Source organism: Acanthopagrus latus, chromosome 5 (genome assembly GCF_904848185.1).
Source record: "Acanthopagrus latus isolate v.2019 chromosome 5, fAcaLat1.1, whole genome shotgun sequence".
In the NCBI taxonomy this organism is placed as follows: domain Eukaryota; kingdom Metazoa; phylum Chordata; class Actinopteri; order Spariformes; family Sparidae; genus Acanthopagrus; species Acanthopagrus latus.
The window spans coordinates 23369079-23384669 of record NC_051043.1 but is presented as its reverse complement, the minus strand read 5'-3'; the positions used below and the strand labels follow the sequence as shown (position 1 = coordinate 23384669).

General features: G+C 39.2%; 2 protein-coding genes across 2 annotated transcripts in view; one reads left to right on the top strand and one right to left on the bottom strand.

Annotated features, from left to right (window-relative positions):
• Window positions 1–11895, bottom strand: part of oxct1a (3-oxoacid CoA transferase 1a) — a 44489-nt gene extending 32594 nt beyond the window's left edge. The window contains exons 1-7 of the mRNA XM_037097418.1: window positions 11329–11895; window positions 9576–9684; window positions 8967–9057; window positions 4217–4352; window positions 3839–3988; window positions 2934–3040; window positions 2073–2133 (exon numbers count right to left, since the gene is read on the bottom strand). Of these exons, the coding sequence (XP_036953313.1) occupies window positions 2073–2133; window positions 2934–3040; window positions 3839–3988; window positions 4217–4352; window positions 8967–9057; window positions 9576–9684; window positions 11329–11433 (759 nt within the window). The 5' untranslated portion in view covers window positions 11434–11895. The remainder of the gene's footprint in view (window positions 1–2072; window positions 2134–2933; window positions 3041–3838; window positions 3989–4216; window positions 4353–8966; window positions 9058–9575; window positions 9685–11328) is intronic.
• On the top strand, window positions 11890–14850 carry c5h5orf51 (chromosome 5 C5orf51 homolog). The gene is made up of 6 exons (XM_037097423.1): window positions 11890–12028; window positions 12691–12800; window positions 13595–13741; window positions 13985–14116; window positions 14316–14430; window positions 14518–14850. The coding sequence occupies exons 1-6, from the start codon at window positions 11935–11937 to the stop codon at window positions 14751–14753; spliced, it is 834 nt and encodes a 277-aa protein (XP_036953318.1). The 5' UTR covers window positions 11890–11934; the 3' UTR covers window positions 14754–14850.
• Window positions 14851–15591: the final 741 nt, after the last annotated feature.

Here is a 15591-nt window from a genome sequence, read left to right as displayed (position 1 = left end):
AATTGATTGAGATGTGACATTCAGTTTCATAAATAGGCAGTTCATAATAAATGTCTTTAGGCTACACACGTATGTCTAATACTCAATTAAAAAGGCTGCTTTAAACTGTGTCCTTGTTAATAAGTAAAGCAATTATTTCTGTGTCTGTGAGAGTCTTCAGGGGCTGTTTATGTTTATAACTTTCCTCAGGCCTTGTTAACTGAAGTGTGTCAGGTACATCCTGGAAGATCGTGATACTACAGGATCCAATTCTCCCTTTCAACTTCTCATGTCATTCCTCCTCTCCCTTTCCTATCATTCCTGCAACTCCTCACTGTACGCAGAAAGGAAATGCCACAAAAAAGCAATCTTAGAAATTCACCTGGGGTGTGAAAAAACACTTCTGTTCCCCAGTCTAAATACAGCCTAGCTCTCTAAATCCTGTTAAACAACAGCTTCATCCTGTCCGTGTCCCAAAAAAAAAAAAAAAAAAGCCCACAACCTAAGCAGACAATTCTGGGTACACAAAGGTTGAAGCAGACAGTTCAATATTAAATCCAACCAATTATGTTTCCATCTCATAATAGGACTCTCTATGCAGAGCAGCATTATCATTCATGTCACTGTCGTCTACATCACAACTCCAGCAGACGTCACACAGACACACACTTCTTGGCAGCATCACCGCTGTTGGAGTGATGAGCCTAATTATCCTTGCAGAAAGAAATTGGGCAATTTCAATTATACCTTAGCATAGATTCTCTATAATTGATTTAAAACTTAATTGACATTCATCATTGTCAAACACACTCATCAATTGGGCATGATGCAAAGTAGCTGAATTTAGTGGATACTTTGGTGTGGAAATCTGCAGAATACCTGTTGTCATTAATGCCTGTGCCATTTACTGCTATAAACCATATTTTAGTAATTAATCAACCGTAACGGTTTAAAATAGCTATATAGTGAGAGAATTTATTCTCCCCATTTGGTCCCAGACATTTCTAATCAACAGCAGGCTAAATCTCTGGTCCAGCAACCGTGGAATAATTGAAAATGTGCTTTGTGGAACCCCGTCAGATTTATGAGAGACCCTTCGCTACCAATTTATTTTCAGAATGCGCCGGTGTTTTATGGTTTTCACTCACACGCAGTTTTTCCTCCCTGCTGCTCTCTGAATCAAACGCTGCCTATATGTGAGGTGTGAAGCTGTTTGTGTGTTGGAGGGGTGGAGAGGAAGATGGAGACACACACACGCGCACACAGAGGAAGGAGATCACACATCTAGACCGTCAAATGCTATAGACAGTTGGGTGACCACAGAGATAAGATAAAACTCGGTATGACACAAACAGCGTAGAGATAACAGGACAGTCTCACCTCTTCTTTGACCGCAGAGACATATGTTACAACTTGTTATCTTTTAATAATATCTGAGGTCCTCGAGTCATATATAGAGGAAAATAAACCATTCGCAATTCAACTTGATCTTTTCAGCCCACGGCTACAAAACACCTTTTTCAACTCACATTTCTGCTTTCTCCCGTGACTCCTTTGACTGTGGTTTGATACTGTAACATCTATTTGAAATGATGATGTGTTTGGTTGCTTGACTGAAAATAGGATTTTTTTAGGGGACTGCTGGTTGGTCACGTTTCCCTACTTTTCTTACAAATCTACCACTATAAAAATGTTTTCCCACAGGTTACTTGTGGATGTAGGTGGTGGTGATTTTAGTCAAGTGAGAAACAAATGCAGACTTGGGCTCATTCCATATCAGTTCTAGCAGGTTCTAGATTTTAAGAATGGCTTTATTTCAAGTTGTTTATTTCGAATATATGGAGCATTTGTTAGTCAGCTGATACTATGTTGGGTTTAGATTTTTACATAATTAATATTTTGCCGAAAGGGTCCATTTCAGTAGTGGAGGCTAAATAAATAAATATGACATAATGCATGAAATCCATTAAAAGAAAGCTGTAGTGTAGAATCTGAGATGGCGACGCCCAAGTCTGATTGGTATGTGTCAGTAGACACGTTCCAGACATATATCAGGTTGACAAGCAAATCATTGTTTTGCTGGAAGTGCATACCTCAACAATGGTGGTTTTGGCTGCTTTGCACATTGGTTGGTTGAAGTTTCTGGCTGTTTTTCTGACAGAAGAGAGCAAGACAGAGCTGACATTAAAAACCAGGAGACAAGTACAATTACTGCAAAGAGAAAAGTAAGTAAACTCAGACACTCCTACTGTAATATCCAACATTAAGGTGCTACATTACTGCAAGACACTGCTCCCTTGTGGAGAAAGATTTAACTGCATTGCCTAACTTCAATACTTCACACACACACACAAACAGGTTGGTGCAAATTAATTGCTGGTGCTAGATGGCGGGTCTATACTTAATTTAAAGTGTTTTATAAATAGTGAGGATAGCGACAAATTGATGTAATTAGTAGTTTGTAATGGAAAGTCTTCAAACTTTGTGCTGCATCAATGTATATTTTGACCTGAAACTTAATTAGCACTCATGACTGATTAACCCAACCCTATCCTAAAATAAGTTTGATGCATTTTGAGATAAAGAAACGGATGTGAATGTTATCACTGGACAAACAAAATAAAACCCTGTTGCTAATCCAGATACACTGATTATGATCAGTTCATACAGTACGGCCTTCAAAGATCTTATCAAGAGCAAGGTCAAGGTCAAACTAAGTGAATGCCCATTATCATCTGAAACTGCTACTGCTTTACTATCACACATGACACCAGCAGCATGTGCTGATTGTTGTGCAAACACATCCAAGGTGATTAAGACTAGTCTAATGTGCTTTGAGGCAGAGAGAGGCTGAATCCTTCACAAGATAAATATTGGCAGTGACATAATACAACAGGTCCGTACTAACAACGTGGGTCAACAAGACCAAAAGTCCTTGCTTTCATTTCATTTACCTGAAAACAATGTTTCCAGCTCTGTCAGCTTTCCATGCCTTGATCAGTGCGTAGTCTCCCGTGATGGCTTCTTCCATGATGTAGTGCCTGCCATTGAACTCCTTTACCTGTGCACAACAGCAACACATTCCAGCAATATGCAGCATTGTCAGATTTGACCCAAATCAAAATCAGTTCAAATCAGTTTTATTTATGAAGCCCAAAATCACAATCACATTGCCTCAGTGGGCTTTACAATCTGTCCAGTGAACAACACCCTCTGTCCTTAGACCCTCGAAGGCAGTAGCCATATTGCCACATTGAGATAAAAAAAACTTTTAACAGGGAAGAATAAATAAATACATGAATCCAGACATACGCCATTTTATCCACAAGAGAAAATCACAGCGAACAAACATTCCTGACAAAACATTATGTTTTCTACGTTCCACCTGTGAATAGCATTATACGTATAAATACGAGGAACTTCAGAGACCAGTCAAACACATTGCAATTTCCTTTTGAAAACATTGACATGAGTTTGTGCAGTGCTCTCACTGCATACATCGACATTATGGACGTGAACCCATTGCAGAGGCCTGTCCTCTTTAAATGGTTTTTCAAAATGCAAGGTGATTTGTTCAACCCAGCACTTTATTTATCTTCCGCTGTATAGAGAAGCTGGCCTTCACTTCTAGCAAGAACTGAGAACGCCCACAGCCAAGCTCTTGGAAAGCCAATTATGGTGGGTTCAACACCACTTTCTTTTACCGCACCAAAGTCTGAATGCAGCTCTAAACCCAGTAAACAAACTCTCAGGGTTGGTGGCCATGTTCTGTAAAAATATCTGCAGTCCTCCCAAGGAAAATACTGGCTTCATTATTGGGTTGATGGCACAACCACAACAGGGATGACAGCACCCTCACCTCTCTCTTCTCACTTGCGATAGAAATGCTGCCATCTTTGTTGTACTTAATGGGAGAGCCTCCCTCTTGGATCAATGTGCCGTAGCCGGTGGCTGTGAAGAAGGCTGGAATCCCAGCACCCCCAGCCCTGATCCTCTCGGCAAGAGTACCCTGCGGGGAAGAAAGAGACAGATTAAAAGATGAGTATAACAGATTAAAGTCCACTGCAAAACTTTGTTAATGTTTTCAAAATAAATTATTTCTCAACTAATGGATGTTGTGATTTAAAATAAAAAATTTTACGTGCTGAAAATTTATTTTCATATGCAAGTAAATATATATATTTTTTATTCGTCTGAAAATTCACATGTAAACATTTTCATGCATTATCTGACCAACCTGTGGTGTCAGTTCCACTTCCAACTCCCCTGCCAGGTACTGTCGCTCAAACTCTGCATTCTCCCCGACATATGAAGAGATCATCCTCTTGATCTGCTTAGTCTGGAGCAGCAGGCCCAGGCCAAAGTTATCCACTCTGAAAAACACACAGACGTAGCCACACAGTATTATGACAAATATCAGCACAGAGAAGTGTGGCATTTTTTAAAGTTAAATGTTCACAGTTTACTAATTAATGATTTGCAAGTGTTTAAGACAATAAGGAAAAGAATCCCAGTCAGCCTTGCTTTAATGCAGATTACTGCATAAAAAGGGAGAAAACTTGTCTGGATGTGCAAAGCTGAAACATAGCTGCCAAAGGTGCCTCTCCAACAAACTGTCTTGAATGTTGCGATCAATAATTTTGTGTTTCATATTTGTAATAAATTAAGATCATGTGTACAGATTTGCTGTCATAAAATTCTCCAAGTACACCGTAATTCACTCTTTGCGTCATTTTGTCCAGAGACTTTGACTGTTGTACATTTTTTTCCTATCAATTTGTAACACAGGTTACATCATCATAAATCCCCAGCGGTTGTATTTAAGCTTGTAAGTAACACTGACACAGCTCCTTTTTGTGATCTTAAAAATAGGCAAAGCACAGGATACCTGCAGCCTATCCACATTATTGACGTAGCTACTATGTTTATCATCTGGGATTAAGATTCAATGAAGCTGTGATGCTGGTTATTTTACTCCCAAATCTGGTTCCTTTTTCCGACCGAAGAAAGTTACTGTGTTACCAGGGTTGGTGAAATAGTCATAAAAAATGGCTACAAGGGGACTGACTTTGTGTGGCTGGTCAGTTCTTAACCTATCAAGGCACAGTAATCATAAAACTTTGAAACAGTTTTATATGTTTTATAAACAGCGTATTGCCTTGTATTATGTTCATCATCTTATCTTTTCCACCTGCTGGATTATAAGCAATATTCCTCTGAGAACACAGTGTAACCAAATGTGGAGTGCAGTTTTCCAACAAGACAAGCTTGCATCAAGCTTTGTGACAAAAAGGTACCAAATCACACAAAATCCAAACAATTCAGCAATTACAGTTTGCACCTGAAAATTTTCAAGTTTGCAATCTTTACTATTCACAAACACTTAAATAAAACTGTGATGCTCATCAACTTGGTCTCGAGTCTGGGTTGCAGTTGCTCCCCATGGTACACATTTAAAACCTGAAAAACCATAATTATTTGACAGTGAAAATAACTAATTCCTGAACCCAGTGTTGTGAATACTCCTTCCTGACTTTCTGTGACCAAAGAAAGTTATTGTTTTACCAGGGCTGTTTACCTAGTCATAAAATGGGCCATTAGCTACTGGAAGTCTGACTTTGTGTGGCTGGTCAGTTGTAACATACAAAGTCATTGTACTTTATCCTAAGAAATTGAAGAAAAGCTGGTTTTGCAAAGGGTGGGATCTCCTCTTATTCTGTATTCCACAGAGCTATCAGTGCTTTGTCCTTAACCCTAACCTCATACCAGCTGACAAGATATCTAGGCCATGCTTGCTGAGAATACCAAAAACACATGACTGTGACAAGCACCCTGATACAACACATAATTTGAAGTCTTTGCAAAAGGGTTAGGCAAGTTAAGTTGTGGTTTTAATACTATACTTTTTTATTAGTATGTATGCATTTGTGCTGGCTGAATAAAACCTTGTCAGCTTAAAGAATGACATCAAGTAGGTGGACACTATCAGTAGCACTTAATGCAAATATTCACATATCAGACATGTTCCCAACAATTTATTGAACACAAATGCCTTTCATACTGAATCTATTCATTTAAGCAGCTCAATAAAAAATTGGCATGGAGCTGCAGGGGATGCTGTTTTGCCAGATCACAGATTTATATCTACCATCTCATATTGCAGAGCACAAAGAGCCCACTGTAACAGTGCACTACATAGTCGAACAGTTGTCTCCCTCGACTCACTCAATACGAGTGGTGAGACACAACATCCAGCCTAGACATTACTTAGAACACCACAAAAACAAAAAACAGAGCTTCATCACTACCTGACGACAATGTGCAACTAACCATATTTTAAGTTTTCTTTTTCTTTTTTTCCAAATTACACTTGCCACACACTGCTACCAGAAATAGGTCAGCAATGTTTGTTGTACAGTACAAACAATGTATGCAATCTCAATGGATGAGTGGGGTTCACTTTAACCTTTATTCAAGCAAACATTCAATCTCTGGAGTGCTCCAAACCACCAAAAACATTCCACTTTTACTGTATGTATATGCATGGGAGATGATTGAGGAAGAAAACTCTTAACCAATTTTTTTTTCTTTGCAGTATTACGTACCTGCAGTAAGACTTAGATCAGCAGAACTGTCTTTAACTCAAATTTCTCTGTAACATAAGTTCTTTACATTACTTGTCTGGTCATGTGTCATTGAGAAAGATTTAACTAACAATCCACTCGGGCATATAAGAAGACACAGTCAGGCAAAGGGGAGTTTTCAGCTTTAGGAGTCTCTAAAATTAAATGTTATATAACTACTTCTTTTCCCTTCAAGCCCTCTCCCCTCTTCCCCACAGAGCGAGGATATGTAAACACAATTCAGCTGTGGGTAAGAAAACGACGAGTATACTATATTAAGGCCTAGTAGCTTTTATAAAAACAAGCCTATTCAATGACAGTCATATGGAACACATTGCTGATGTCAATGTAACTCAATGTTCAGCTTCCCTCCCCTTGTTGCAATATAAGCCAGATGTCTGTCTCTGTCAGTAAGCCCCAGTCAAACCGGTATTCAAACAGAAATGGAAGAAATGTGTGTGCTTCGGGGTACTTTACATACAAAAGTTCCTACTGAATCAACATGTAGACAACATGTCGAATGTAATAAGCATAATATTGTTAGAACTTGTTAAAAAATGCTCAGAAATTACTAAAAAGAGAAATTATGGCCATAAGCAAGTTGTTACAATCTTTCCCAACAACTGATATGTCTGTAGAGGGAAATTATTAAGAGGACTAATAATCGTTCAGATCGGTGGCCTTGCTCAAGCAAACAGTGACAGCATGTCCTGCGAATCAGTGTTCACCATGAATCAAAGTCCACGACAAGAGTCTGGTCACCTCTGTCAGGCCCACTAGCATACCTCATCGGGGGGTGAACAGAGAAATGGATTAAAAACAGTCTGTGCAAAGACTTTGCTCATCATTTTGATCATCCTACATTTAGACATTACATTTACAGTGGATTTGCGTTATGTGCAGAATGCAGTTTTCCCAATAAAAGCTGAAGATGAGCATTTTCTTATATTAAGCTTTATGGGGGAAAAAATACAACAAAATAAACAGCAATTAAAGCTGCACCTGCAACATAAATTAAGTTTTCAGTTTATCTTTAATAATAAAAGAATTTAGTTAAACACAAAATTGTTTGCATAGTGTTGAAATATGTCTATTTTGTGTTACGCAAGTCAGAGAGGAATCCCGTTAAGTTTGAAAATCGTTTTAATATTGCAGTAGATAAGATCAGGTTTCGGTCACCTTCTTAAGTTTCAGTGTTGCTATGTAAACAAATCAGTTAAAACTATGTGGACGGTTTGGCAGCACTTTCAGATTCAATTACGGAAAACTGACTAGGCCAAGCCTCTTTCCAAGTCTCCAAGTGAGATGTTGCTAATGAATTGATTTTTTTTTTTTCCTTTGACAAAATTAATAGAGAAATGTACTCTTCAGTGTTACATGGTCATACAACTGGTTTTAATTCTATATCATATAAACATGCAATTGTGTTACCATGAAAACAAAATTATTTTCCTTCAAAAGATTATCCTGATTCAGATTTTTCCTAAAATACAATGCCATGAAGGCAGTGTAGGAGAATAAATTATTTCATCTGTAGTTTAAGATAAGGTATGGAATACATAATTAATACAACTGAAGTCAGCACCTGTTTGCCATGCGTGAGAGGGGAAAACTCAGAAAGCATTTTTAAAGTCTAACCCACTGACAGGGACACAACTTTTCCTTGTGCAACCAACTCTGATAACCTATCAGAAGCTAACATCTGGCCAACACTTTAGGTCAACAATGCCGGATTGAATGTATAGCAACAAGGTCACCAACATATCTCCCATATGATTTTGAAGTGACAAACTCCTTTGGGTGTCTAATTAAAACTCCCTGTTCACTACAGAGAAGGGAGTGACAGGGGCCAAGAGAGAGTCATTCACTCACTGACTCTTGTATTAAATAGCCCATGCTATCACTTATTAAACAGGCAATTCACAAAACTTTAATGTTTACATGTGGGGAAATATTAAGAATGTAACAGACTGCAAAATGAGAGACCTTGTGATCTTTTATGTACAGTGAAGCAGAAACAATAACAATGTCCAACTTTCTTTGCGTCACGCACGTTGGGAATTTCATAGTTCAGGTAGCACCAACATGCAGCCTCGAAAAGTGGTCTTACAAATATGAGATTGATGAGCAACTGGAGTCAGACTGAACTTCATTTTCCTTTTCTACGTAACATCTTTATCAACACACGTACTACTGAAAAACAAGTTGGGAATTCGGAGTGGTGGCGATGGCTTTAACTTAGTAATAATATCAAGCACCACCATGGAATTCACTGCATGGTCTCAGTATGCAGGCACCTGCCTCTGTGTGAAGCAGGCATGTATAGTACACACACGCTTCTTCCCTTCTACAAAACACACTTACCCTGCATTGTTGCTGACTGCAGTGAGACCCTTCACGCCAGTCTTCAGTAAACTGTTGATAAGATTCTCTGGGATACCACATAATCCAAAGCCTGTGCAAGAACACCAAAAAAGAAAGTTATGCACCATAAGCTAATAAAAATGTTTGTGATACATGGCAATTTTAAGGTGGAAATATATAATGACCATATATTACAAATCACACAGAAAAACATCTAATAGTATGTAAGGCATGGATAAAGGGCCAGGTAATTCTAGCTGTGAGTGTTGAGCATGTTATTCAACATTTCTAATATTATGCTGAGGCAGATTTCTATCAGTCTGTGTTTTCTCCCTCAGACTGAAGTGTGACACAGTGGAAAATGTTTAACAATGTCACTCTGAACTTGACTATAAATAAGAGCTGTGGAATTTGTGTGTGCTCTCAGAGCGTATGCCAATCAACCACCATGCTAGACTGAGGTCAAGCTCACTTTGCTGTAAAGCGGTCATTGTACATACATTGTTGAACATCTTTTCACACTAGTTGTCAGTCACCAGAACCTGCATGCAGTTAAAAACTGAGGTAATTAGCCAGCAATGTCCATAAGGTTTGCACTGCATATCTTACCTCCCACCAGGACGGTAGCTCCATTTGGGATATCTTTGACTGCATCAGTAGGATCTGAGTAAAACTGTGAGCTTCTCTGGCTGGAGGTGGAAAAGTAACAGCCACAGGTCTGTAGAAAGCAGAGGAGGAGGTCAATTAAACATCCATGTGTAGGGGAAAGTCAGTGAAAGAAATTCTGGATTAAAGCAAATCAGTACAATGCTTGAAAATGACCAGATGCCTGAGGGCAGCTAATATGTGGGTACAGTTCCAATGGCCGGTCCTGTTTACTCAGTTGAGGAGGGGAAAGATAAGCAGAACTGCTGGACAAATCCTACAACAAAGGAGCAGAGATCCCGGGCAGCACATAGGCAAGACTCCCAACACAACAAAGGTAGCTCAAGACTCAAAATTTAAAATCCTCTGTGTCAACACCGTTCTATTCAAATGTGATTTATAGTGACAAGACCTCTTTTATTCATTATTTTGATGGATATTTTGTTGTGGCTTGCTATCATCTCCCAGCCAGTAGCTAAAAAGAACTGGAACCACAAGGCATTTCCCAGTACCCATTGTATCCTCTTCAGTTATATGGTGCTGATTCTATCTGTATTGCAACTGAATTGTAAATCTGTAACACTGACATTTTAAATCAAATATTTGTGATTACTGCTTTTAAAATGCTGCATTATTTAGACCACAGTTAACCAGACTTGAAGAAGGACACTTTTTCCTTTAACGGCAAATAAAGGTAACACATACCCCTTTGTGTGCAATATTGTTTGAACATTAACCTGTCTGTTCTGTATTTAAAAACAAGAAGAGCAGCATAAAGTCATGATCGCTTCAGTAAAAGTCAGTGTTTACTGTCATCCAAATGCTTTACAGCTGGTCTAAAGGTTCAAGTTATTATATCAATCGCAGTATAACATCTTGAGGTCACAGGTGCTCAATCAGACAATACAGACACTTTTTTTTATGATGGCCATCTATAAACACGCAGTATCTTTGTCTTCCCTTATCAGACTTATAGAAAAATACCATCATGTTCTGAGACCATGTCACATACCTTTAAAACCCTTATACATTTGATCTCTCCACCAAACTTGCACTGATGCTTTCCTGCCACTACAGGAATAGAAATCCTCAAGAGTGCATGTTCCCATGAGTGGCTAATTTTGCTCTGATCTCAGACATCACGCTGATTTCTCAAGTCATAGAATTCATAGCCATGACTACCTTGTGCAAGACTAAGGACACTGACAAAGATGTAACATAAAGTAAATACCGTAATGTGTTTGCATGTAAAGCTATGCTGGTAGAGGTGGATTATCCAAGCTTTGCTCATATCGCCTACAGCACCACATATAACCTACACACTGACACCGACTGTTTAACTATGCTGAATGTCAAACTTAAGTCACTGAGCCATGCAATCACACATTAGCGTTAAGTAATGAAATTGACATTATTGGCATCACTGAAAGTTATCACCAGTTTGTAATATGGCTGCTTAAAAAATATTGAGAATCCCCGCTAGTTTAGGTCTTCGGGTATGTCATGCAGCAGCCTGAGGTCACTCCATGATATCTTCGACAAGTAAACTGTGGAGATAAATGTACCCAAGTTCACTTTATTCTAAAATGTTGGGACCACAAAGGGAAATCACCATCACTATATCGTGACCTTTTAATCTTGCCCAGTCATTTTGCTACCATCTCCTCTCAACCCAGTCATTTATTAAACTAATTAGCGCTACCGTTTGCATACCGACCTTGCTCAATTGTTGACGAGCGACGATAAATTTTGCTCTGCCGGCACCTGAGAGGTTTCTGAAGAGGAAATTCTCCGCTCTGCAAAATGCTTTGAGGGCCGCCATGTTTTTTGGAGCTTAAACACACACACTCTCGCACACGGGGGGTACGTATGAGATAGACGAGAGAGGGGCAGAGTGGAAACTGGAGTGAAAGCTCCAGCTGGTGGACGGAAGATGATGCGGTGCTGCTAGCTTAGCGCGGCTAGCTCAGCACACACACACACACACACACACACACACACACACACCGAAAAGCCAACCGCTGCGATGACATTGGCTGGCGACTCTCGATGGGCCGGGCTAGCAGGGGTGGAAACAGAGAGGCTCGGCAATGCTAATTTGAATTTAACCCTTCCGTCACCACCGCACAATTTGTCAGATCTTGACGTTATTTCAAACTATCAAGGGTGAAAAAGCGAGTGCGGTAAATTAATGGCGGCGATTAGCTAAATCAGACGTTTTAATAGCGCGCGCACGCACACGCCCGTTGATATTTTGGCAACGGGGATGACATTCTATGAGCACGTGAGTAATCCCTGGCTCACGTGACGAATACTTTTAGTCATGGCCGACGAGTACAGGCGACAGGGTTTCGAGTTGGAGAGAAGGATATTTGAGTTAGACATCAAGTGTTCTAGTCTCAGAGCCGAAAAGCAAGGTACCGACCGGACGTTGTGACTTTTCCTCTGTGTTGTGGCTGCTCTTGGCACTTCGCGTGCACGGCTAACGTATTTGTTCAGTTTGTTAGCCAAATAGCAAGCTAGCTAACGTTATCTCACGTAGCTTGCAACCACAACAACAACAGCTGTTGTCTGATGTAATGTTGCACGTTGGCAAAAATAAAATATGCATTTCCTCAAAGTTAACAAATAAATCGGTGAAATGTGACCTTAGTGTCTTGACGGATGATTGTTTTCGACCAGCTGGATGCTCGAGTTTATGGCTAGCTTAAGTTCGCTAACGCTAGCTAAAATGTATTATTGTTGACAAACGTCAAGCTGGTCATGAGACATGAGTCTGTCTACGCTCAATCGAGAGTTAGTTGTCGAAGCAGCGTTGCCATAATTGTATGCTGAATTGTACCTTTCACTTGTGTCGTTACGTTTCAACGTAATCAGACGCTTATAAATGACAGTCAGGTAGCTATTTATTGCCTTTGACTGTAATTTATGTCATGCTGTTCATTGCGTAGTCTGGCTAACGTTTAATGGGCAGTTGAATTGTTTCGCTCTAACATTGTGTCTAACGTTAATTATAAATCATCAGCCATCAGAAACAGTACTTTCCTAGAGTCTTTGTTAACATATCGTTCTTCCATAGATGATGACTATTTGCAGAATGCGTCCGTCATACTAGACAAGTTGAAAAGCTATTACAGGCAAGGAGGGGAGAGTAGCAACCTTTCCAAGGTTCTCCAGGATTACACACAGGTACGTCATTACGTCAAAATTAATGAAATGATTAGAGCTGCAATTAATGATTATTTTAATTTCTGTTTGATGTCTTACTCCCTTTTAAGTTAATCTCAAAGTTTATACAAAATCGAAGATAGTGTAAAATGCCCGTCTCTGTTTCACTGTAGTCACGATGATCCTCAATTTGCTTGTTGCTTCAACACAGGAGTCAAAAGTATTCAGTCTTCTATACGTACATAATTTGGGAAGAGGCATTCTCAAATTTGAGATTGCATAACCACTGTAGGCTTGAAAGTTTTGCTAGATAAATCAGATAAGCAATTAATCGGCTACCACGTTTCCTGTGGGTTACCTGGTATATCCTTGTTCCCCTCCTCCAGGCAACAAATGTTATAGTGATAATGTTATCTAACTAGGTACCAAGCCTTAAGGGATGCTAAGTTAGTTGGAAAAATGCCCAGCAAAGTTTTTAGCATCTGGTTAAACTGGTTGCTTATGTACACTGAAGTTAATTCAGTGTTTGTGTGGGCACTTGGATCTAAAACTGGATCTGAGAAAGGGTTTAAAAAAGAGCTTTGGTGAAGAGGTCGCAGCTGTAGTTACCTCTTAATGGAGGATGTATTATCACTCTCACCCATGAGTTGATCAACCTAATCAATGAGTATCTTGATAAAGTCATTTTGTGAAAAGAGGAATCTATTTGCTTCTGATGAATTTAAGAGATTTTTTTGTGATTTTGAAAATGTGTCATTTTCTTGTACATTTTATTAAATTATGGTGCTGGTTTGTATTTGTTTATCATCATTTAGGTGATCCTAGACATCACGTTTTATGAAGAGAACAAACTGGTGGACCAGGAATTCCCTGAGGACTGTTCACCATTTAAAATCCAGCAGCTGCTGCAAGATCTGACTGAGCCAGAAGTCTTGGCGGGGAGGCTAGCACCAGCACAAGAAGTGGGTATATGTATATATCCAAACTATTCTTAAAGTCTCATTTTACATCATGTGACTCCATGTATGCTTGGCATGAATGAAGATTAGGGAGAACATCACTAAGTTTTGTGCAATTTTTAGCTCAGTATCTGAGGGTAATAAGATGTGTAATAATATAGAAGTGATATAAATGTATATAAACAAATCCATTTACTTGTATGTCATTGTTTAGCAGCCTCATTCATGTCTTGTGGTCCATGATAGGTGCAGTCTGTGTTGGGCCTTGAGCTGTTGGAATGCCTCTATTGGAGACGTGGAGCTCTGCTGTACATGTACTGTCACACCCTTCATCAGCGAAAACAGTGGATTAAGAAAAACAAGGACACATTCCTTAAGGTACCATGCTATAAAAAGAATAAAAGTGGTTTCAGTTAAATATAGTTGTGAAATGAAATGTGAGCTAGACTGATTCTACTGAGTATGTTCACTTTGTTTTTGTGAAAACAGTAATTTAGTATCTTTTTTTTGTTTTGTTTTTTTGACATGCACTGTTATTAAGTGCTCATCGGACTTATCAGATTTTATTTTCATTCAGTGTATTCAGGAGGGGGTGCGCTACCTTATGAGGATGCTGCAGGTAAGAAACTCTGTGAAGCTCAACGATGGGGTGGTGCTCCATGACACTGCTACAGCAAGCTTCCTATCTGAAGGTAAATCCGTTACTTCCTTTGTCTTTAGTTGAAGACATTTCTTAGCTGGACTGGTCTTACTCACTACTTGCTTATGCTTTCATCCAGGCATCTTCTCAGACACACACCTGTTGACAATGATGTACATCGGGGAAATGTGTTTCTGGGCAGTCAAGTACGAAGACTGCAGCGCTGACACAATGGATCGCAAAGAAGATCGGCTCCAGTTTCGGGACATTGGCACGCAGATCCTCAACAAATATGTGCTTGCCTGTGAGGGCCCGCTGCAGGGCCAGGGCTGGAACACAGAGAATGCCAAGGAAATCCTTAGTATTTTACAGTGAACCAAGCTGCTCCTGTGTTGAAGTTGCCCTCAGGCACAGATCTAAGTTCAGTATTCAAATGTGTGTCAACCCCCAAATAAAAATGGAATCGATCAGGTGGGGTGTAATGTTGTGGAAGGTTAAGGGGAGGCACAGGGAGAAAGTGTATGTGAAGAAGAGTCTTTGGATCAGTGTCTACAGGCAACCTCATCTCATGCCAAATGGCCCAGGCCAAAGCAGGTGGAGGAGAGGTCAGAAAGTATAAGATAGGTTGTGTTGAACTGGCAGTGACTGCAGAGGGAAGCTGTTGAATAATTTTTTGCCCTGTCCTGCTTAAAAAGCAGATGTCATCTTGATTCCAGACTGTTGACTGGGGCACTTATTTTTGCTCTGAGAATGTGTTATAATAACATTAATATGAATATAAAAAGGTTATTAATAAAATTGACCTTTTTTTTCATTTTTTAAGATTGTTACAAGTTTGAAGATAATCCAGCTGGAAGGGAGACATTGCACAGTAACATTTTATTTATTGTTTTGTTGCCATTTTGTTAAGCTTTTAATATTTATAATTGCATATACATATATATGTATGTGTGTATAAAACATATACACACTAAAGGCAAAGAAAGGTGTTCAAAAAACAGTTTGACAATGCTGTATTCATGACCATTTAAACTTTGTTCAGATTTGCTCATACCAGCTTTATAACGCACCACTTGTATTCCCATCTATTGAAAGTTCCATTTTTTTCTGCCACTTAAATAATCTTGATAGTATAACTATTACTAGAGAATCTGTGTTGTCTGGACGAAAATCATTTTCTTTTCTTTTTTTTATGTCCTCGTTGACAATAAAC